Source organism: Lissotriton helveticus, chromosome 2_1, assembly GCF_964261635.1.
Source record: "Lissotriton helveticus chromosome 2_1, aLisHel1.1, whole genome shotgun sequence".
Taxonomy (NCBI): Eukaryota; Metazoa; Chordata; class Amphibia; order Caudata; family Salamandridae; genus Lissotriton; species Lissotriton helveticus.
In genome coordinates this window covers 1,435,755,537-1,435,779,676 of record NC_136059.1, presented here as the reverse complement: position 1 = coordinate 1,435,779,676, position 24,140 = coordinate 1,435,755,537, and the positions used below count along the sequence as shown (strand labels likewise).

Genomic DNA, 24,140 nt, shown 5'->3' with positions numbered 1-24,140 from the left:
TTAGACAGAGGATGTGGATCCATTGACTAAAGTTTCAGAACCAGTTTGCTTGTTTTTTTTACATGTGTCCTACTCAGGCTTCTCTCCAGATACAGACATTGTATAAATTGATGCTTCTTATTGAAGTGTGAGTTTTCTGCACCTGTCTGTCATCAGCCAATCTGAATCAGAGACATTTAATGGCAGGCCTGACCTAGAAACGTCCTCACCTTTAACAACAGAAACTGAAGTCCTACTCTCATTCCTACAATCAGCCAAATGGCAGTGGTAAGGCAGAACTAATCAGCAGCCCCTTGCTAACAAATCTTCATGAAATCTGCAAAGGTATCCATCCTCTTCACTTCAGCATCTGGGTCTCCACCCTCGAGCCATGGGAAGCAAATAATCTACTACCACTGTCTGGGGGAGGTATTCTTACCCTCCAACTTGTGCCACATTATGATCACAGACATCCAAATTAAATCCCACTAGCTGCAATACTCAAATCTCACAAATTCTGACTACCATACATGTGTCCCAAGCTCACTGTACATACACTAGACAAGTACAAGGGGTGTCAGCGCAAGAGTCTGTGTTTGATATTAAATCAGAACTTTACACAAGCGATCTCAGTAGGACATATTTTCAATGACACAGATAAAAAGGTTTGTTCACTCAAAAAATCACAAACAGGGTACACTGTCACCACTGCTTAATGTGCGACACCCAGGAAAAGGACAGACGTACACTGTGGGGGCACACTTGGTGCACCCCTGCAAGTCACAGGAAAGTTTCTGAACTTAGCATTGTAGGGGACAGTCCAAGGCCTCTTGGCAGACGCCAAATTAGAGTGATAACAGGGGCAAAAATAAAAGTCATAATAATGGTTTCACATGCAGTCAGGCACTCAAGCCAGGGAAACCTGCTGTTTACCATGCGGGGAACATTTCCATCCCAAATGGTGAGCAGCATTCCCTCCCAAAACTTGATCAAGATGTCTTGTCTCCTATCTTTCGGAGGTAAATCCGAAACAACGCTCCATCATTTCTTCCCAACTGTGCTGCTGCACTGACAGTTTTAACAGCTGTAAAAGGAGGGGGTAGGGATGTTAGGCTCCTGTGGGACATATCTCCTTGGTGCTCTGGAGAAACAGTCTTCATGGGCCTCCAGCGACAGCAGATGGATAAGGAGGGGTCAGCCAAGGACATGTCCGCCGGCAGAAAGTGATTCCATACAAGTGGAAGTGAATTTCACCATTTACCTCCAAGCATCGGACCTGCATTTGATGGTGTGCAATGACTTCCCCAATACATATGTGGAGTCAAGGTGGTGCCCCCATGCTTGCCCCTTAGGGGATGAGACACCTGGGAGACTGCAAAGGGTGCAGTGGTGGGTGCAAAGACCTGCAGGCCCAAATTTATCAACATTGGGGCCGAATGCAATCCTAAAGGGGACTGTCTGTAGTGGACTGGAGCTGCTTGCCTGAAGCCCTGCAGGTTGCTGGGGGTGTGGCAGCAGAGACAGCGATCCGACTTGATGTAGAGGATTTACACAGGGCATATAGACAAAAAAGAAGATCAGCAGTGATGGTGACAAGAGGGATAAGATGATCGTCGAGTTGAGTAATACAGGAGATTAAGTGCAACTGGGAAGTGAAAAGAGCCTTCTCTTGGTTCACATTGAGGTGGTCCCAGCAGCTCCAACAATTAAAGTGGGACTAATGCCCACTAAGCGCAACGCCGCACTGTGGCATTCGGAAAGATTGCATGTGGTGTTAGTGAAAAAAAAAATCTTTTGTAATAGGCAGCAGCTTGTTAAGCATTTCTTACTACTGCCAAAGAGTCAAAGATTCTAAAAGAGGGGAATATGTTGGTCCCCTCTTATCTGTCTTAGTAGTCAGGCATGTGGTTATATAAAGCTAATGGTGGGGTGGCATGACTGTGACAGAAACAGGGTGAAGTGGTTGCAAAGCCCAGTTTGTCCTGTTGGCCCTTTTCCTCATTCCCTTCCGCACAACTTCCCAACGCGCACTTGGACAAACTGGCAAGTAGTGGGCCATTTTATTCCATTAGAGGAGGTCTCCAGCGATGGACCACAACAAAAGTGATACATTTCATAAACCTCTTGTTCTGTTTTATAGTTGAGAGTTATACAGGGATAGGGATATTGATCCCTCAATTTTATTTTACTCTGAATAAGTTTATCTATTAAAAATATTTGAACGTAACAGCTGTAACAGTTGTAACACAACCCGTCTGTCAGCAGAATCGATTTACTGTCAGTATCAGGTGAAACAGAAGTTTCAGGAGCAGATGTGGGTTTTATTTCTGATGCGGATACAATCACTAAGTCGAGTTTAGGCTCGCGGCATAGGAAAAAATAGGTTTTATCTAGTGATTTGTACTTTTTTTTAAAGCCTTGAAGCCTTCAATGGCTGCAGGAGAGCAAAGCCAAGAATCAAGAGAAGGAAGTGCCTAGAAGAGCCATGTGGCTGCAATGGCTTCATGATCCCAGAATCTGAAGCTTGTTGAACTTCCAGTGGGAATGTTAAGCTTAGTGGCACCCATTGCTAATACTGGTAATATGTCTTGCTAGTGACTTCAAGGGGAAGAAAGTGGGAGAAGCTACCATATAAGAAGACAATTCACAGCCTGAAAAACCATGTGTGAATAGTGACGGAGATGTAGACCTTTTCCTTTTATGCCTCTGAGGAGTATGTTCCCCATGATGTTCTACAGGAAGAAAAGCTGGAGCGTAGAACTTGGGAATGGGCACTGATACTGTGTAATGAAATCTTGGAGGCTGAGGAACAGGACCCGGCACGGACATCTTTCTGATAGGAGACATGAATATGTCTCAGGACCATCAGAGGCTTTAGTGAAAGGATCAGAGACTCATGTAGCTCCGAAAGAGGTAACACGATTTAAAAAAAAAAAATCCTAGCATTTTTCACAAAAAATAAAATAAAAAAATTAAGGTATACATGCAAGCTCATGCACTCTCTGTTCCTGTGTTCTTTCATTCACAGGAAGAACAAATCAAAGTTATATGACTGTAGGCACGGTGCAATTCACAACAAACACATGCAGACAGAAGTTGACAATAAAAAAAATGTATTACCTGATTTGGAGGGAAGTGCGGCAGTGCACAAAGATGAATTAGTAACAATGATGGTATGGGAAGCTCAAGCTTCATGATTAGGTTGCCTTCTTCAGGAAATGGCTTTGCTTTTTGTACCACTGGATTCTAAATAAATAAGTGACACTATCAATATACAAAGAATCCGATATGGGGCACAACAGAACTCTGGAATATTTCCATATTAAACAACTGTTACTTTAATTTGTACATTTTTGCTCCCCAGAGATGTATATTTCCAGCCAATTGCTTTATGTACACTGGCTTTGGTCTTTACAATACCTTACTTTCCGCACTGTTATGCTTTTTATTTTTTGAACAGCACAACTTTCACCATAGTTTCTTTTTCTATATAAACAACAAAACAAGTCTATAAACATATAGAATAGTGAAACACAAACCAATAAGAGCTGCCAGGGCCATATTATCAATTAAAAAACAGGGTCTTTAGTTTCCTGAGAAAAAGGAGGTGAAGAGCACCTCCAATGGAAGGCTGACCTTTGCTTTGGTCATAGAAAGAGCGCTCTAATTTTATTTAATGCAAATAACTAATAAATTGGTGTGACAAGATAACTTTTCCCTTGACCCTTAATGAATTTCGCTGCCACATTCAGACCCACTTGCAGCCTCTCATCATGTCTGAGACACTAAATTGATCGTATTAGTTCAGCCGCTATGACTACAGTCAATATTTGTGTTCCTTCTAGGAGGCAATGCTATAGGTCACAGAGAAGACTGCTTTACTGCATGATAAAGACAAGGAAACCACTCGCTAGCCATCTGGATGCAAACAGGTGAAGGTAAGCTCAAACTGTGGCTCTATATAGACCCTTAAACAAAGCATAACATTGCACAGAACATTCAGCTGAAAGTTCCATTAGAAGGAGTTGGTACAATCCTATTAAAGTTACTTGGTTGGTTGATTGCTTTATTTCGATATGCATATATCATAAAAGCATTACAGAAAATAAAACAGCATGTCGAAAAAAGAGACTGTACATTTAGATATAAAAGAAATAAGAACACAATTAAGTAGAATAAATTATCTAAAACAGCATTAAATTGATACGGCCAGTCTTTTAAGTCGAATCAACCAAGCCCATTTTAAAAATTTGGAGACAGCGCAAACAATGTTAGGGGCTGTATTGGTTAAAAGTATCCGGATGGCCACCGTGTGCTGGCGTGTGCCCAGTTCTCTGCAAATTGGTTTAAGCCATCGTGATCTGGGGCGCCCATAGTCCGGACATTCAAAAAGAAAATGTGGCACAGTCTCTGGTTTGTCAGAGCATAGAGCACAATGACGTGATACGGGCACTGACTTGTTCCACCTGGAGCAAAGGTCGGCGAGGGGTAAAGTTCCTAATCGGAATTTGATATACAAGGACCGGTCCATGGCGATGGTGATTAGGTCCATGTAGGGCTCTAGCGCAACAACATCTTTAATAAGCAGAAAAGCTGCAGTGGCTTTGCAGTGCTGCTGGTTACTAGTGCGCTTCGCAGAGACCCAATCCCAATACAGTTTTTTTAGGGAGTCCTTTGGGGGGGCTGAACGGGTAAGCCAACAGGATTCCAGGCCTAATTCCCTTAGAAGTTGATTGGTTTCCCTGAGCCATTTGATCTTCCGCCAACCAGTGGAGCGCATCACCTCTGCTAACCCGTCAGCGTAAGGTTTTAGATCCGGAACCCTCCACAGGCGGGCCCACAGCAGGAGAGGGCGAAGTCGTGCCTGATCCCCAATTGCTTTGCAGCCTACATCCATTAGTACCGGAACTGTTGGAGTGCTCGACGGGATGGCAAGGAGATCTTTGATAAATTTATTCTCGGCCTTGCTCAAGGAGTCCAGTTTACCTTGTCCCCACAGTTCGGCTCCGTAGAGTGACGCGGAGACAGCTCGTGCTTTGTAGATGTCAATCAGTGGGGCAACACAATGTTTGGTAGAACTGCTGTACTCCTTAAGGAGGGCCCCTCCCACCCTTTTGTGGCCGATTATCATTTTATTGATATGAGCGGTCCAGTTCATTGAGTCACTTAGACGGATTCCCAAGTAATCAAATTCTGCCACTCTTTCAAGGGGGGTTGAGTTCAGGACAGGGGGACGGCCTAGTTTGCGGGGGGGGTGCATGACTAAGTACTTAGTCTTGTCCACGTTAATAACAAGGCCTCTGGTGGTACAAAAGTGCTGGAAGCAATTCAAGAGTTTCTGGAGACCTTGGGGCGTCTTTGAAATGAGGAGGGTGTCGTCCGCGAACAGTAGTGTTGGAATTTTTACGCCTCCCAGAGTGGGGGCGTCTGCTGGTTCGCCGAGCAGGTGCTCTACCACCCCGTTAATATAAAGGGAAAATAGGGTGGGAGCCAACACACAGCCCTGCCGCACTCCCCTCTCGACCCTGATCTTATCGGTCAATTCCCCATTTAGGCCCCATCTCACCTGGGCAAAGGTGGCATTATGCAATTTGATGAGCAGGTTGAGTATGTACGGGGGCATCCCTAAACCGTGCAACACCCTCCAGAGTTCCTCCCTCGGGACCAGGTCAAAGGCAGTCTTCAGATCTATAAAGGCCAGGTAAAGACTGCCTTTGCCTAGCTCCACCACCTTCCAGTACAATACCATAAGCCTAAACACTTGTTCTATAGTTCCGGTACCTGACCGAAAACCGGCTTGCATGTCGGACAAGACGTGATTGTCATCCACCCATTCTAAAATTCTCCCCAAGATAGCTTTCCCCGCCAGTTTCTGACTCGAATCTATTAGGCTTATGGGCCTATAGTTCCCAGGAAAGTTACTACAAAACACATATTTGAAAGATACAATCCCTGGGGTCCACTATATTTAACGGCAAACCCATGCAAAACATAAAGGGAGGAGAAATAAGGAGACTTCTACAATATGATGTTCAGAATCAACAAAAGGTAGATTATTTTAGCAGTTTAATCTGCTACAAGCAGGTGCTGGACACCTTTGCGACGTGTGCCAGCAAGGATAGATCTGCATCAAGATGACAAGAGAATCTAGCAGGGGGAACCATGATTTCCAGCCAGACTGCTGGATTCCATTTATCAGGGGTATTCCTGGTAATGAAAATCTCAGTCTTACATGGATTAGGATTCAAGAAGTTAAATGACATCTACCATGTGACATCTGCCACTTGTTTGTATGATCCATCTGATTGATGAAGCTGAGGTCTTAGGAAGCTTAATAGGGATCAGCTGGGTGTCAATAGCATGCATGTAATTTAGATCGATTATTAGAACATTGCTAGAGTGTGCTGTTACCCAATAGGGTGTTCTGATGTTGAACAACTTTGTGGGGAGACGAGGCTAATACCAGAAAAATGAGGGAAGGAACACTTTTAAGTATGAATAGTCAAGTTTTAAGCTCTTTGCAGTGGTTTTATGAGATTAAAAGGTGCAAAGAGAAAATGTAAGGTCATGCTAAGCTTTTGCAGTAAGACCGCTGAAGGACTGGCCACTTATTTTGGATCATTTCATTCAGGGAACGCATTCGAGTTTGTCAGAAGATGAGCAGCTGGTGTTGCAAAAGATAGTAGTGTATGAACATCTTCTGAACATATATGGGACACGTTTTATTACATGCTCAATTACAAAGCACAGAGGCTTGAAGAGACTGCATGTTCCTATTGGCAGCCAATGAAAAGTTTGTAAGTGAGGAGAAATATGACCATGGTTTCTGATGCATAAATGAGACATGCAGGTGAGTTCTGAATAATTTGACGACTATGTTGGAGATAATTAGGCAAGTCAAGAAAAAAAGAATTGTAGTAGTCCTCACCAGGCTACAATATGGGCCTTGACTACTGTCTTGAACATTACATTGGAGAAAAAGTAGAATCTTTTTAGGAACGTTAAGGAGAAAAAGCAACTACAGACAAGTTTGGAGACGTATGACTGAAACGTGAAGCTGTTGTCAAAAATTAAGAAAGGAAGCGGTGTTGATCCTTGCTCCTATGACCAGTTGGATTGCTTTATAGAAGAACTGAAAAAGACTGGATCTCAGTTTCAGATGAGTTGGAATAGTTTCAAAATGCTTTATTCGGTTTGTACAAGTACAACCATGTAGCAACATACATAAATACGGTTTCAAATTCACATTTATGTAATTTAAAGATAATGAAACAGTTAAAATTACATCGATATCCATACACTAGTTTCGTTTTAGTTCAATTATAATACAAGGTGTGTCTCACTTGAATACAAAATTAAATTGGTCACTATATACGTTTTAGCAGCAATTATTATAGGAAGAGTTAGTGCAAAAAACGCTAATGTAAAGTACAAAATTCTAGAGATTTATCATATACATAAAGTGCTATTAACATGTGCAAATATGCAGGATTAAGAATAAAGTGCAACGGCTGTTTGATCACTTTAAACATTTTAGCAGCAATTTGTTTACGATAAAGGTATGTGCAAAACGCCAGTGCAAAATGCAAAATACCGAGAGACAAGCATTGCCATAAAATACTTTCGGCAGGTGCAAATGTGCAGTATAAAGTGCATTGCAAATAAATACATATATAAACAATGTAACTCGAACAATGAATCATAGGCAGAATAGGACACATTCGTGACATAAAGTGTAGCAGCCAGGGGAGTATTCGGGGGGAAAAGAAGTCATATTATGATTGATTTCCTTTGCCACATACATTTTAAGATATAAGTGGCCACACGATAACACACATCCGGGGAAGCCAAGTCAAACATCAATTGCATTGCGGCTCTTGTATTGTACATGTTATAATTTAAGAATAATTGCTTCAGATAAAACTTTCTAAAACCAGTATAAAAGTTGCAAAAAAGTAAAAAGTGGCAGGTGCTCTGTTTGGATTTCCCATCGCATGGACACAGACATATCGCAGGTTTTTTTACTGTGGGGAAAGCCACTAAATGGTGAACTATTCCCAGCCTCAGGCGAGCTAGAACAAAGCGATGGGAATTAATACTGACAAATGTGAGATAAGGAGATAGACCTGTGCTAAGATTGTATTCCATGTATAATTTAAACGTACTTTGCATTGCATACTCCTTCATTCTGGTCCCTTTTACATGGTCCTGATAGATGGATTTGAGGTCACGCTTTGTTAAAACTGATTCTGTTAATATATCTTTAAAAATGTCCTGACCAAAGAGGGTCTTATACCAAAATTAAATGTGTTTAAGCCAGGGGATTTTCGAGTGATGATCCAGTTTAATACAATCCATAATTACTTCCTGGGTAAACCTGGTTTCTTCCTTAGCCCATATGGATCGCCATAGGGACAGGGGACGCAATGCAATCAAATCTGTAACGTAATTTAGGCCTAACTCTCTGTGAATAATCTCAGTTGAAGCAGAAGCGGGGAGGCATAATAGTCGTTTTAGGTACTTGTTTTCCTCCCGCTGGATGGACAGGGCAATCTGAGGATTATATCCCCATATCCCAGCTCCATACAGAGCAGAGGACATACACCTTGAATTATAGATGGAGATCATCTCTCGGATTCTACGGCCCCCCAGTTTTGAGGCAAATCTGAAAATGCAATTTACATTTCTGATCATTTTCAGGTCAACACAAGATTGTTCATTTACCCATCTCCCATCTCCTGAAAAGGTAATACCTAAATAACAGAAATATTGTACAGCTTCGAGTTTATCCCCATCTAAAAAAAAATTCTTATTTTTCTTCATTTTCTTTCCACAGGTCATAGTCATTGTCTTACCCTTGTTGATTTTAAGCTTTCTGCCCTGAATAAAAATATGGAACTTCTCAATTAACTTTTGCAGCCCGTTCGCGGTTCTGGAAATCAGAACCGCGTCGTCCGCGTATAAAAGGACTGGTATTTGCTTTCCATTAATAATAGGGGCATCGGCATTAGATTCTCGTAAAAATTGGTCAACATGATTGATAAAAAGGGAGAATAAAAGAGGGGCTAGCACGCACCCTTGTCGAATCCCTCTGCCAATTTTAAAAAAGGAGTACATTCACCATCTGTTCCGAATCTAACCTTACTTGAGAGACTACTATACATTCTAGCCAGAAGGTGGATGATTTCGGGTGGTGCGCCCATGGCAAGTAGTGTTGGCCAGAGCAGTGCGTGTTCCACCAGGTCAAATGCGGAACTTAAATCAGCGAAGCACATAAACAAATTCCCTTCCTTGGCTTTCGTGTACTTGCCGATAATAAGTTCCAGGTTCACGCACTGCTCCATAGTTCCTAGACCCCTTCGGAACCCGTACTGGATAGGTGAAAGGATGTTATTGTCTTCTACCCAGGACTCTAGTCTCGTCAAGAGTACACGACTCAGAATTTTTAACGACGAGTCCAAGAGTGAAATTGGGCGATAATTTTGTGCTTCTGCCCTGGAGCCCTTTTTAAAAAGTGGCACTATAATTGATTGTCCCCATGAAATCGGTAACTTATCTTCAATTGCAGCATTAAAGTAACAGGGTCAAAATGGGGGCCCATAGGGTAATCTCAAATTTGTAAAAGTCCACAGGGACCCCATCCGGTCCCGGGGCTTTCCCCCCTTACTCTTCTCGATTGCCTCGATCACCTCGCTTAAAGTCACGGAAAACAATATTTTCTCCCATTTAAAACAGTTTGATGTGTCAGTTAAAACATTGGAATTAAAATCAGAAGTAAAACCAAAAGTAAAATCAGAGTTAAAAATCCCTGTAAAGTGTGCTATCCAAGCCCGGCAACTGACATGCGAAGTTAATTCAGGAATGTTATCGTTCTTCAGGAACGAACTATTTACAGTGTCCCAAAAAAGTTTGTGATCTTTGGTATCTGCAGCCAAATCTAATTTTGCCCATGCCTCGTCCTGCAGTTCCTTCTTCCTGGTGGAGAGTGCAGTTTTATAGTTGTGGCGCTCTTCCCTGATCTTGCTAGCGTCTCTTGGTGTAGCATCAAGTGAAGTTTTCAGCCTTTTTAATGACTGGGCACAATGGTCATCAAACCACACCGCCTTGACCTTCCTTAATTTCCGGGCTTTGTGTGTCAAGGATTTCTCAATCGTTTTTGTTATGTTTAGGAAGTTGGATAACAAGATTCGTGGGCATGGATTAGAGGACAAGCAGTACTCTACATCTCTGCAACAATTTGTGATCACGTTGGCTACAAATTGAGTGGGGTCAACTTTTATCCATTTCACCCTCATACCATTAGGTCTTTCTGCCACAATGTCCTGGATTGGTTGGCCATAGGTATTCCTTTTGGTTCCCCAGCCCAATAATTCAACGGTTACACTATTATGGTCACTGACAGTTTGTTCAATTACCCAGACATTGATATAAACTACGGAGCAAGATATCATAATGTGATCAATGAATGATTGGCTGTTTCTCCCATGAAATGTCGGACTCCTGACATTGTTAATATTCTTGTTACATTCTAGGAGGTCCAGGTCATATTTAGCAAGTTGGTTATTTAGAGCACCGCCATAATTATTGTGTGGGAAGTGGTTATATACACTTGTTTCCCTTCCCGAGTACTCCTCCCTATGGCCACAGGCCCCCTTGAGTGCGTGATTACATGTTTTGATGTTGAAGTCTCCTACCCATAGGATTGCGGCTGGTTTGGATGTACTTGATAAGGTCACGTCAATGGCCTGCTCTATATCAGAAATGATCATTCCCCGTTTGTGCCCCGCAATATTATTGTAGAAGTTTACTACTATTAGATCTCTACAACTACTATGGACCATGCGCAGAACAGAAGCGTGGTCTCCTAGTACTACATAATTGCTAACACTAAACTCGGTCAATGCGGTGGATATCAAAGTCACTAATCCACCCTTGGCTCTACCAGCCTGGGATGCCACAGCCTGCACACTAAAGGAAGTATATCCCTCAACATGTACATCCTCCCTGTCCCAGGTTTCTTGCAGACAAATTATGTCGTAACCCTGTTTAATAAAGTCATCCCAAACGGGGGTGTTTACCTTAGAGGCTATCCCAGCTATATTCCATAAACCTCATGTGGTGGATCAGTAGCTATTATAACTGAAGATGTTATCAGGTTCTCCAGTTGATTTTCACCAGTACATATAATTGCATCTATCAAGGTTGGATCATTAGAGTTTGCTACAGCGGTATCTGTTGGAAATTCCTCAACTGTATTAGCGGCCATCAACCTAGGTTCCTCAGTTACAGATGACTTAGCAACGTGAGTATCCCCTAGTCAGTCATTTTCATCTAGGGAATTAAATATCTGAAATCTGTTAGATGTTGGGACTGAATATTGGCCATAGACGCTAGTTCCTAACCCGGAGACATTAGGGTTATTAAAATAATTAGGGTTTGGTGTTCTGAATAAGTTCAGTGGTTGCTGTAGTACATATTGGTTGTTTGGGTCATAAGGAATCATAGGGTGCCCAGCTGATTGCACTGATGCCTGCTGTACAGGTGGATGAGGCATGTGTATTGCTCTGGGGTGTTTAAAATTCTGCATAGGAATTTTAAATCCCACCTGATTCCTGTAAAAATAGTCCAGTGGGAACAAGGTAGTGTTGTAATCATTATCTGATGGGGTCGGCGCATTCAAGATGGAATCCCTTGCCCATTCAGTGGACTTATAATTTATGATTACACAGTCCCCACTTATTTCCTTTTTACTGGGACCCACCCACCCTACCCTTTGGGTTGAGAGGATTTGACTTGCCCCTCTTAGGGGGAATCCACAGTTGTGGACAAGCCAATACAAGATTTTATTTTTGAGTGTTTCGTTATTTTCGAATTGAGAGGGTTTAAGTTTCGGGACATTAGCGAGAATTGCCACATAAGGTCTACTTTCTGGCGGGAGATTAATCACTGCAGGAATGATGTTATTGTAGTAGCTGCATACTGGTGGATTCCCGTTTGCTAGGGTATGACCCGTTGCCTCTCTACCTCTAACCCCGGGGGGCCCACTTGTGATGTTACCTGGAATATAGGTGTGTAAGTTACTGGGCTTGCCGGTAGCTGGCTTGGGGGCCACATTTCTGGCGGGAGGAACCTGCGTGTTAGTTGTGTTAGTAACAGTCTTATTGTCCTTATTCGTAGGAGGTGCGTGCAAGGGACTTGGAGTGACTTGTGAACCCAGATGTTCAAGGATGTCTAACTTGGCTAGACCTAATTTCTCCAGATTTTCCACTTTTTTGCAGATCTGCTCAAGTTTATCAGTTAGGGGAGCAATAAGAAGCTTCATAGCATCCACAATGTGACACATTAGAGACTCCCCATTGAGTATGGTTGCGTTAAAATTGTCTCCTGGTCCCAAGTTTGGGCTTGACTGTGGTGGTGGAGGCTCTCCTCCGTTAGCCTGCTCTAATAATGGTGAAGTTGCCTTCTTTCTCCTGCCCCTTTGTTTCATACGCACCCTACTTGGGGCCAATAGTTTTCTGTTGCGTATGCGTCTAGATCTACGGTGGGCAGAGCCATGATTAGACGTACTATCTACACAACTATTATTAGGTGAGTCAGTTATAGGGATAGGATCTTCAGTGTCGCAGGAAATCAGAACTGCGCTGGTCTCAGGCACGTTACTGAGCCCCGGTGCCCCAGCCGGTGTAACATTAATCTGTAAATTTGGGGTTAGGGACAACCGACTTTCCCTGTCTTGAAACACTGCAGGAACTATGGGATGATCTTCCACACGGGTTGGCTCGGCCCCAGGAAGACCCGTGTAAGATTGCATTAGTATAGAGTCATTTGATAGTGATGTCACATTTATGTTATTTACATTGTGATCTTCGGGTTGTAATGTCTGCTGGATGAAACAAGCACTAGGTGGTAAGGATAATCGTCTCTCAGTATTTTCAATGGCATTGGCTACCACCACAATTGTCTGTTGTAGCATGCGGTCAATTGCAGTTAGAGTTGGTAGCGGAGTTTTTACAAGGGCAGTATTCCTTGTGACAGAACGTGTATGGATGGGCGTTTTTTTGACCATGATCTTAACATTTGACTTGGGCTCCATAGGTACGATTTACAGTATGCTTATTTTGGTCAAGTGTGTAAATACCTTTTGATTGGGCGGCGGATCGGCCAGGGGGTGATGCCCAGCCCAGACTCCTCAGGCCTCTGAGGGCCACAGAGGGCCCGCCCTTTGCCCGGGCTTAGCCCCGCGAGGCGGGGTGTCAGCTGGCCTTTAAGCGCCTCCAGGCGCGGGATCTCGTTCTGCGGCTTCCGGTTTCTCCGCAAAGGATGATGGGATTTGTGGTCCCCCTCCGTACAGCGGCCGCGGTGGTTAGCGGCGGCGGGAGGGAGACAGCAGCGACGGTGGAGCTATTGCCCAGAAGAAGATGGCCCCAAAAGAGTGTCTGGTAGGTGAAAACCTCGCCCGCTCTGCCGGGGGGTCAGCTGGCCTTTAAGCGCCTCCAGGCGCGGGATCTCGATCTGCGGCTTCCGGTTCCGCCGCAAAGGATGATGGGATTTGTGGTCCCCCTCCGTACAGCGGCCGCGGTGGTTAGCGGCGGCGGGAGGGAGACAGCAGCGACGGTGGAGCTATTGCCCAGAAGAAGATGGCCCCAAAAGAGTGTCTGGTAGGTGAAAACCTGGATCTCAGTTTCAGATGAGTTAAAGCAGAGAGTTAGAAGTCATCCAAAAAGCTATGGCTGTCAAGTAGGTCTTAAACTGAGACTGGATGGACAGATTGTCTCCATCCAATCACAGACTAAGTTGCATGTAATAGGCATACCTTAGGAAGGTCGAACCCAAAGAAAGGATGAGGGATGCAAGGTGGGCCACATAGTGGTTGGAAAGTGAAGGTGTGAGAGTAGAGCCCTGAAGGACTGGGTAATGAATAGAACATAATTTGGACAGAAATGCAGTATGGTCTGATAGAAAGGCAGAAATCCAATCTAGGACACGGCCCCCAACCCATCTTTTGCTAAACTAGATATCAACATGGAGGAGAACACTGAGTTAAAATCAGGTAAGAGACTGAGGAGGATTAGGACTTCATCGTGTTTTGCTTATGAATGTCATTTAGGACACGTGGGAGGGATGGGGGGGGGGAGAACCGAGGAGGCCGCATAGGTGTTATTGTGACATGCGTTTATTCACAATTCAAATCAGGGTGATAGTGTTAGCAGCTTATCTTCTGTAATGTTCTCCTGTTTTTCTGTCATTTCTTCTAAGTCTTCTACCTTCTCCAGAGGGGGCCCCTGGGAGGCCAGAGGATAAGGGGAGGCGAAAAGAGACGGTAAGTATGTATGGCTCCCCACAAAGGGTAGGACAGACACCTTCACCACACCAGGGTGGAAGAAGAAAAATAATTGTGTCAAACACACCAAATGAGTAAAAGTGCCCCAAAAAACCACATTCGAGTGATGAAGTTTCCCTGGGAGTAGGGGTTTCCTATGGGATATTCCCTGTCCCTGGTGTACTTCTTGGTTTTCTAGAAAAGCCCAAGAAGTGTCAGGGTTCTTTTCCATATCTCTTGTTCCTTTGTGCTGGAACAAATACCTCAATCCCTTCGTAGAATCCCAAAAAATCATACCACCATACTTCAGTAAATATCTATATTGTGCCTGTAGTGGGATCGATTTGTTTTCTATACATGCCCCCCTCCTTCCCTTTTTTCCAATGCAAGAAAGGCTAAAGAAAAGAAGAAGAAAAAACAACAAAGAAACGGTAAGGTAGCGAAAATACGTTAGTCTATAACCTCCCTCCCAACTTCCCCTGACTCTCCGCTTCCACCCACCCCCTCCCAAGTCTCTCCTGAGTTGCAGCAGCTCCCGCACGTCCTCTTTGGCTGACCACCACTCCCTGCACTACTCGTCCGGACTCCCGTCCAGTTCGGCGTCTTCTCCTCTCGACTCAGGCAGACAGGTCTCTCTGTCCTCTACTGGAGTCTCCCGTGGTTCTCTATCGGTCTTCTCTTCCTCAGCATCTTCCTTGCTGCTTGGTTCTCTCCTCCCTCCTCCTCCAAGCGAATTCTTGTCTCAGAGCATCTCCTTTTCTCCACCCTCCTGCGTCTGTGATTGGCTCTTACTCTCTTCTCATTCATCCTGTGTGAAAGAAGGATAGTCCTTCTTTAGTGTTGTAACAGGAGCTTGTTTTTAGGTCTCGGCCTGGCGATAGCAGCGCATGCGCTGCTCTGCCATGCAAAGGCTTCTTGGAAGCAATACGGATTCTGAAGCCATGTCCATCTCCGCCTTCATCTTTGATTCGTGCGAGTCGTTCGGCGTCACCAATTATGCCAAAGGCAGTACAATGATTGCACCGAAGGCATGTCAATCCCTCATTGTTGCCACCCTGTATCCTTTTAGCCACGCCTAGAGGGATTGGATCTCTTACCAGCGGTGTGACACAGTAGGTTCATTATTAGCTTTCTGTACTTTTTTTTAAACAATTGCGTGTGCCACCACCGGTCCTTGATGGGATAAGCACAACGTGAAACTCACGTTGAACACATGACGTTGTACTGCAAGGACTGTAGCAACGCTTCGCTTCGCTACCCCTCAATCCCTGTATGTTTATGTGCATCTTCTTTTCTGATCAATTTCATCACTGGCCTCGCTAGTGGCACGTCTTTAGTAACTACCATGCGAAGGTCAGGCAGCACGCCACATTGTAAGATTTGAGTTGTACGTTCATTTCATATTGACTGAATAGCCTGCTCCCTCTCGTTGGTGTTGCAGAGAACCCAAGGTATACAATAGATTTGCCCGCCATTGACTAGAACAGTTTCTCTGATGGTGACTACACTTCCGCACGTGTCACGGGGTCCGCAGACTTGTTATAGGACTTGTACCCTGCGCCAAACCCTTCCCCTCGACCGCCACTGCAGGCATAAGTGGCTGTAGAGAAACATGTTGGATTTTCAAGCTGGTGAGTGGTCTTCGAGGGTCGGACCACCTACATCTCACACCATCAGTCTACTTTTTGAGCCCCCCTCGCCTTCAACTCACCTTATCACTAAAGGCTCCTCGAGGGGACTTCATTTTTAGGTCTTGCCAATGTGTAGCACTGATTTCAAGCCATTTATGGATCACATGCAGTCAATCACAGCGTCTGTGACTGACTCCCAGATTTATCTTCGTGTCACCAGTAGAAGTGATCGATGCTTCACCGCTGGCAGGTCTTCTCAGAGGAAAGGACGCTGATGAGCTAAAATTAAATTGTGCTCAAACTAAACTGCTAATTCCTGCTTCTCGTCCCCGTCCATCCTTAAACTGTTATTCATGTGCTTTTAATCACAAATGTAACTCTTCGCGCTCAGAGGCACTGATGTTATGGTCTGTGAAAGGATGAAAGGCTGCGTCCTCTTCAGGTTACACACATACTTGACAACTTGTGCATTAACTCGCTGAGTTATCTCAGTATTTCACAGATTTGCCAGAGCATGAATGTGGAGCCTGTAGGGAAACATGGTGGATTATAAGCCAGATGAATGGTCCTCAAGAGTCGCCCCTCCTACATCTCACACTTACAATGTCTACTTTCTTGAGTCCATTTAACAATTTTATTTAGGCATTCGTGCCATACAAGTTTACACATCATCAGTGACAAAGCAGCAAGGATAAAAAAAGATAAATAAATAAAACATATGCTGTATTCAAAGTGCATCGAATTGTCACAGTCCCAGTTAGGGTACCCTAGTGATTCCCCTCGGGAAAGTAACCAAGACTGTCTTGGTGCCCCATAATGGTGAAAATCTGAAGGATGAAGAGCCACACTTTGAGGAGTCTCTAAGTGCCTGTATAACTGTAATTGATATAAGACCCAATAATTTTTGGCAATGCAGGTAAAACAGAGGTCAGTCTGTAGGTGGCTAGGATTCGATTATGGCTTTTTAAGCAAAGAAACTATTAGTACTTGCTTGCAGTCTTTAGTGATAAAACCCTGATACAGGGAGTGATGATACAAAGAGGTTAAATGTGGAGCAATAAGAGGTACCCATATTTTTATTTGGAAGCTAACTTCTTGGCCTAGACATGAGACCACATTTTGCCTTGGTGTTGGTTGATGAGGTTGCTGTTCTGGGGAAAGGAAAGTAAGAGAAAAAATGATCTGGATATTTCGTTGGTTCAAGGAAGAGTGATCATGGAGCAACAGGAGACTAGTTGTGAGAAGCAAATATTAAACACAACGTGATGGCCCTCCTTATAACTGGGTCCTTTTGTGTATGGAACAAGGTCAACATTCTTACTAGACTCTTACTGGACTCTGTCAGGAGGTTAGCATGGATATTTGTGTGGTCATCAGTGTGCGGTTTAAAGACACCCAACATAATAAAGTTGTTAGAGTGGAGCTGTAGTACGGAGATGAACTTGTGAAATGCCTGTGGAATGTTGCCACTGTATGTTGGGATTGCTAAACCATCAAAGTTTATATGGTCAATTTAGAAAAAGTAAAAATCGCAATATATAACAGCGCAGCGCCTGAGAAGTTGGGGACGACTCAAAGAGTGCCAATGAGTAGGGGGTCAGAGTAATGAACTTTATACTAGTGAAGAATGGCTGATATATTGTCATTTATGAAAGGTATGCCAATATTACTAGCAATCAGATGGTCATGAGGTTCTATGTTGTTTGACAATATGCATCCAGTATGTAACACAATTTAATTATCAAATAATGACAGCAGACCTTTTCGACTTGCCGCTCCTAACCTGTATATCCCCAATTGTAATCAAACGGGAAATTTTTCCTAAATTGTGCACGCATATACACACCACTGTCAAGGTGTAAAGGAACTTGCATAAATACATAAACACATAAAGGAGTACCAAGCGACAATTTGTATTTTGTCAAATCAATAGTCCAAAGCAGTCACGATCTTCAATCAATTTCAATCCTCTTTTATTGCAAATCGTTCATTACATTTGGCAGCCAACGCGTTTCGTCCGAAGATGGACTTCTTCAGGGCTACAACACAACATAGACAAATATAAAATCACAAACATTAAAAGACCATAAAGAAAGACTGAATGGCACAGGACCGGAATGAGCATACTCAAACTTCAGCAGGCTCATCCTATCTCATATGTGCATTGTCTCATACAGACAAGTCATGATTCCAAACAGAACACGTATCAACTGAATGACAGACAATTTTGCTTCAGACACATAGTACCAGTATCACGTATACAACGGTAATACATTTTGGTATGAAATTGAAAAAGACATGCGGTAAAAATATGAACACAACAAGATAAAGAGATAAAGTAGATTTGTGAAAAACAAAAAGAGAAAACCTCATCACACCAGATTTGGTTCAGATTATATTCAATTAAACCTGTGACCCCATTGAAAAAAGAATGACTTGGATCTGAATGACTGATCACTGCATGCCAAGGTCACACATGAAGCCTATACCGTTCAATCTATACCTATCCTGAGCTATTAACAAGCATACCAAGAATACTAAGACTAACAAGTACAAGCACATTAAGCACAAAAAGTAAATGATTAAAAGTATTGCTAAATGATCTGCTAGAGAAAATGGAAATAAGTAAACCCGGCAGACAACATCAAAGCCAAAGTATAAAAACAAACAAAGGAGAGGGTATCACTAAAAGCAACACAAAAAGGGACCCCTCACATAAGGACAGCAAAGACATCAGCACTTGCTCTAAAACCAATGCCAAAGAAGCTAGCGGTGTCCGTAGTCCAGCAACCACAAAAAATCTCAAACCTACAAGCCAACTGAAGATGGAAACAAAAAGCGATAAATTAAGAGAGCTTATAAATATTGAGGGTTGCCCCACAGGAGAACCCATGTACATTTCAGCCAACAGTCTTTACAAAATGTACATTTCTGAAAGATCCTGGCACAGCTATCTACTCCAAAAATGAGGATATCAAGGGCCTACAAACTCCTCTACAACCAGGAAGATTAGAAAACCCTTCAAAGAATCTAACAAATTTGTCTGGATCACAGCCAGCTATAATGGACAAATTCATGGTCAAGACAGACAGAGATAACAAAACAAAAAGCCAGGCCAGCAATCCACCAGAGGACGGAGCCCAAGGTGGACTTGCTGTGGGGTTATCCAGTAGTCCAACAAATAGTCCAACAAGAAACTCCCAGGAACACACAACACCTCCTTGTGAAAACAATAGCCAGCTGGGCACCAACCTTTTAAAACTCCAAAACAAGGGGGAATAAAAGACCTTAGAGACTCTCAAGCTCACCTTCCAGAGCAGAATCCTCAGATTGGACAAAACGCTTGGATCACTACACCACAGCCAAAAAATAGCTCACCACTAAAGACAACGAACATACAATTCGACACTTTGTCAGTCCTCAGCCAACCACTAAACAATGCCCTAGTTGATTGCTCCCTACCCTTGCCACACAAAGACTCTCATTTAACAGATAGTGACATGACCTTCCTTGCATCACAGGAATGGGAGGGGCTCGTGGCTTCATACAACTTCAAGCCCACCTTAAATCAGACTAACGCAGAACCAACTAGCACGTCCAGAGTAGAAAATAACTACTCTACAGGATCAGTCTACACAACCATTCCAGGTAACCTGACTAAGCGCTACACAACATACAGCAATGGCACTTTAATATCAATCACAAAAACTGGACATGCAGCTTACGGTTCTTCAAACACCAGCAGACTTCGCCTCTGGAATAGAAAGTAAATTAGCGGACCTCAACTGACTCATCAAGCGGGGGCAAGAAGCCGCATAAGCACCTCAAATCTCACATATTGACTGCATCTGTGCCCCAATTATTGATAAACTATCCACGCTGCCATTAAAGTTAGGAAACCTCTTATCAAAACTAAAAACAAACACTATACTGCACAACTCCACTGAAACGATTGAGGCAATCAAAGGCCCGAAGGAAGGAACTGTCAGAATGGATATAACGAGGATCGGACACCAAACCACGGGGAACATGCCTGCTAGTCCACATCACTTACCAGTAGGTTTCAAACTATTAGCTCCAATTCAAGAGAGTTCTGGTTAAGAAAATCGCTTGACTATAGAAGAGTGTCGCAAACAAAAAAGGAAGGGCAGGAACAGGAGGACCAGCCCTTGAGAACACCTGTGGAAACCAAGGCCACCAGGTGTGCCTTAACCCCTATTCTGGAAGACCGATCCTCTAGAACAGAACAGAGAGGTGAGCTGTTGGACAATCCTAATGAATCACCACAAAGGCCACCAAGGGAGAACGCACAAGGCAGAAACATGCCAAATAAAGATCAGGCACAAGCAGAGTCCCTACGAGCTAGCAATGCCAACCAAGGAGCCAGAAAGACCCACTACAACATCACTCCACCAAGGCCATCATATTCTGAAGCAATCTCTCATCAGGAAACCCTGGTCCAAGGCTCAAAGGAGATGGATACCATCATATTCTTTCCTGAATACAAAACAAGGGGAAGAGCGGACATATTGAATAGGGGGAACATACCGCGGCTACTACTTTATCGTGAGCCTAGGAAAAACTTAGCTCAGCATATCTGCTCTCAATTGAATTCCAACCAACAAACAATCAATAGTGTCCAGAAGCAACTAAGACAGTATGGAATACAAATGAGATCGCCAACATAATCATGAAGGAAGCCAATACATTCTTACAGTGGGGAATAAGACTAAAACCTGAAACAAAACCAGCCCACCCCACGCCTTTCTAAATGTGCATATCAATGGATCACCACAAGCTGTCATATCAATCTTAAAGGGAGCTCGCAGTAGTTCTCCCGGAGCCTATTACAACCACTCAAAGGTCACTAACTTTAACATGGGCTTTATGCCGAAAGGCGCAAGACCATTGATAACAGACCTTAGCTGGGCGAACTATAACAGCAGAGTGCACCCAATGACAAGGGATGCCCTGCCCTACATCAGCCACGGTGGAGTCAAGGGAAATCTGTATATGTATCTGAAACATTAATGGCCTGGCGAACAAGGAGGAGGACCGCGAGGCACTGAACTACTTAAAGACGTTTGACTTGATATTACTCCAAGAAACCTGGGAGGATCAAGCGATTGAGTTTCAGGGGTACACGTCACAATCCATTTCAGCAAGAAAAGGATCTAACTTTGGCCATCGCTCAGGGGGTCTGATGATATTTGGCTCAATAACCACAATAGGAGCAATCGTATCAGTTGAGGCAAAATTGCAGCCCCAAGTGACATACAGGCGGTAATGACAACACCCAAATTTAACGAGGAAGACCAGTCATTCATAGTAATCAATACTTACGTGCAGCCTAAGCATGGGCTAAAAGCTGCAAAAGAGCTAGTCGAGGAGCTAATAAGGATTATAGAAGCAAAAACAACAATTGCTGGACAGAATGCAGACCAACGTCATACATTCACCCCAATACAGAGATCTGGGCCTAAAACCATTGTTTTTCTGCACACCATGCCATTCTAGTTTGAACCCAGCCATATGCAAATCAGTCTTGACCCTGTGCCCTATGGGAATAGTCCAGCCCGAACTGCCCGGCCAGGTTCTCCTTGGACTGTAAACAAGCATCCTTGGACCGGGTACGGGGTTTGACCCCTCATCAGCCAGGATAGCTTGACTCCAGTGGCATGGAGAGCACAGGACCCACGTCTGGACATACACGTCCCACTCGGGGTGACATATGCTAAAACAACAATTGATGAACAGAATGCAGACCAATGTCATACATTCCCATAAGGCACATGGTCAAGACTGATTTGCATGTAGCTGGGTCTGAACTGAGGTGGCAAAGTGAGCTATAGAATGATGGTGGATTCAACCAAGGTCTGTGACTGAGGGTGAATGGCTGAAAAGATTCAGTGCTCCGTTCATCATCTCCTTGTGTCGCTTTGTACGCCCTAAGCTGACAGGGTATGCCCAGACGTGGGTCCCTTGCTCACTTTGCAACCAGATTCAAGCTAGCCTGTCTGATGAAGGGTGTTACCCAGAAACCGGTCCCAGGCTGCTTGTTTCCGGTTCAGGGAAGACCTGGCTTGGCAGTTCGGGCTGGACTGTTCCCATAAGGCACAGGGTCAAGACTGATTTGCATATAGCTGGGTCCGAAATGAGGTGAAGAAGTGAGCTAAAGAATGATGGTGGATTCAACCCAGATCTGTGACTGGGGGTGAGTGTCTGAAAAGTTTCAGCGCTCCGTTCATCATCTCCTTGTGTTCGCTTTGTTCGCCCTAAGTTGGCAGGGTATGCCCAGACGTGGGTCTCATGCTCACTTTGCCACTGGATTCAAGCTAGCCTGGCTGATAAAGGGTGTTACCCAGAAACCAGTCCAAGGCTGCATGTTTCTGGTTCATGGAAGACCTGGTTTGGCAGTTTGGGCTGGACTGTTCCCATAAGGCACAGGTTCATGACTGATTTGCATATAGCTGGGTCTGAAGTGAGGTGGCTAAGTGAACTGAAGAATGATGGTGGATTCAACTCAGATCTGTGACTGGGGGTGAGTGTCTGAAAGGTTTCAGTGCTCCGTTCATCATCTCCTTGTGTTCGCTTTGTTCGCCCTAAGTTGGCAGGGTATGCCCAGACGTGGGTCAGATTGCTCACTTTGACACTGGATTCAAGCTAGCCTGGCTGATGAAGGGTGTTACCCAGAAACCCGTTCAAGGTTTCTTGATTCCGGTTCAGGGAAGACCTGGCTTGGCAGTTCTGGCTAGACTGTTCTCATAAGGCACATGGCCAAGACTGATTGGCATATAGCTGGGTCTGAACTGAGGTGGCGATGTGAGCTAAAGAATGATGGTGGATTCAACCCAGATCTGTGACTGGGGGTGAGTGTCTGAAAAGTTTCAGTGCTCCGTCCATCATCTCCTTGTGTTCGCTCTGTTCGCCCTAAGGACTATAGAAGAGCCGGATGCAGAGCACATTATCCTGGCAGTCGATTTTAATCTTCACTTCATTGGAACTGCGTTAGAAGATGAACTAATGGAAGACCTAACCACAGTGTAGGGGATACCAAACCAGGGCCCAGCATATTCTAGCAAACCAACGAGATGTTCAAACTATCTACTCCAAGAACTCAAACAATTATATATGAGTGCTCTGAATGGTCGATTTAAGGAGGACAATCAGCAGGTCCCAACCTTCTACTCTACAATTGCATCTTCTTACCTAGACTTCACCTGTGTAACTCTCCCATGTTCCACAACATAATCTCCTTAAGACTAGGTTGTTTATTTTAAAAGTTTTATATAGCGCTAGCTTGACCCGTGGGTATCAGAATGATTTACATACACAAAGGAGAGAAAAAAGAATTGCATGACAATAGCAGAACCTAAGGAAGTAAAAAAGATATAAGTAAAACATAATAATTAAGCAAACAGTGAAGGGGAGGGAAAAGCACATTCAAGAAACTACCTATCCTTAATGGTCAAGTAAGAGGGGAGTCAGCTAGTATATTGAAGTCTAGGTTAGTTGACAATGGTCGGTAAAGTATTTGTTGAGGAGATGTAGTTTCAGTTCTCTTTTGAAGCAGGAGAAGGAGGGGTTGCATCTGAGGTCTCTAGGGAGTGCACTCCACATCATGGGTACGTTACCAGAGAAGGATCGGCACAGAGTAGTTTTCATTTTCATTTTCGGAGGGATGAGAAGAAGTGAGTTGGAGCTGCTCAGAGTTCTGGATTTTCCAGCGTTTACCAGTTTGCTGTTTAGGTAGTTGGGGGAAGGTGAGTGAAGGGTTTTGTGTGTGATGCAGGCCCGTTTCTAAATACATCTCCCTTCCATGGGAAGTCAGTTGAGGAAGTTGAGGGTTGGTGTGATGTGTTTGAATCCTTACATACCAGTTATGAGTTGAGCGGCCATGTTAAGGACTGACATTAGTGGGGCTAGGTGAGCTTTTGGTGTCCCTGTTAGGATGGCGTTGCCATAGGCCAGTTTAGAGAGGACTAGGGATTGTACTATATGTAGGAGAGTAGGATCTGCTTACTATGGTTACCCCTACTTTTTTGCAGTGTTTCACCGGTTATCGACTTTAGTCTGGCTGTGGCCCTGCTAACCAAGACCCCAGCCTAGCTGTTCTCTCTCTAAATTGATTGCATGTACATTAGGTACACTCCAGATTGGTTACTGGGTTACCCTTGTGAGTCCCTAGTATATGGTACCTTAGGTACCAA

At 43.9% G+C, this 24,140-nt stretch overlaps 1 protein-coding gene across 1 annotated transcript in view; it reads right to left on the bottom strand.

The window, feature by feature from the left end:
* IDUA (alpha-L-iduronidase) overlaps positions 1-24,140 on the bottom strand; it is a 1,961,268-nt gene that overhangs the window by 314,522 nt on the left and 1,622,606 nt on the right. The window contains exon 11 of the mRNA XM_078676355.1: positions 3,100-3,225. Within this exon, the coding sequence (XP_078532481.1) occupies positions 3,100-3,225 (126 nt within the window). The remainder of the gene's footprint in view (positions 1-3,099; positions 3,226-24,140) is intronic.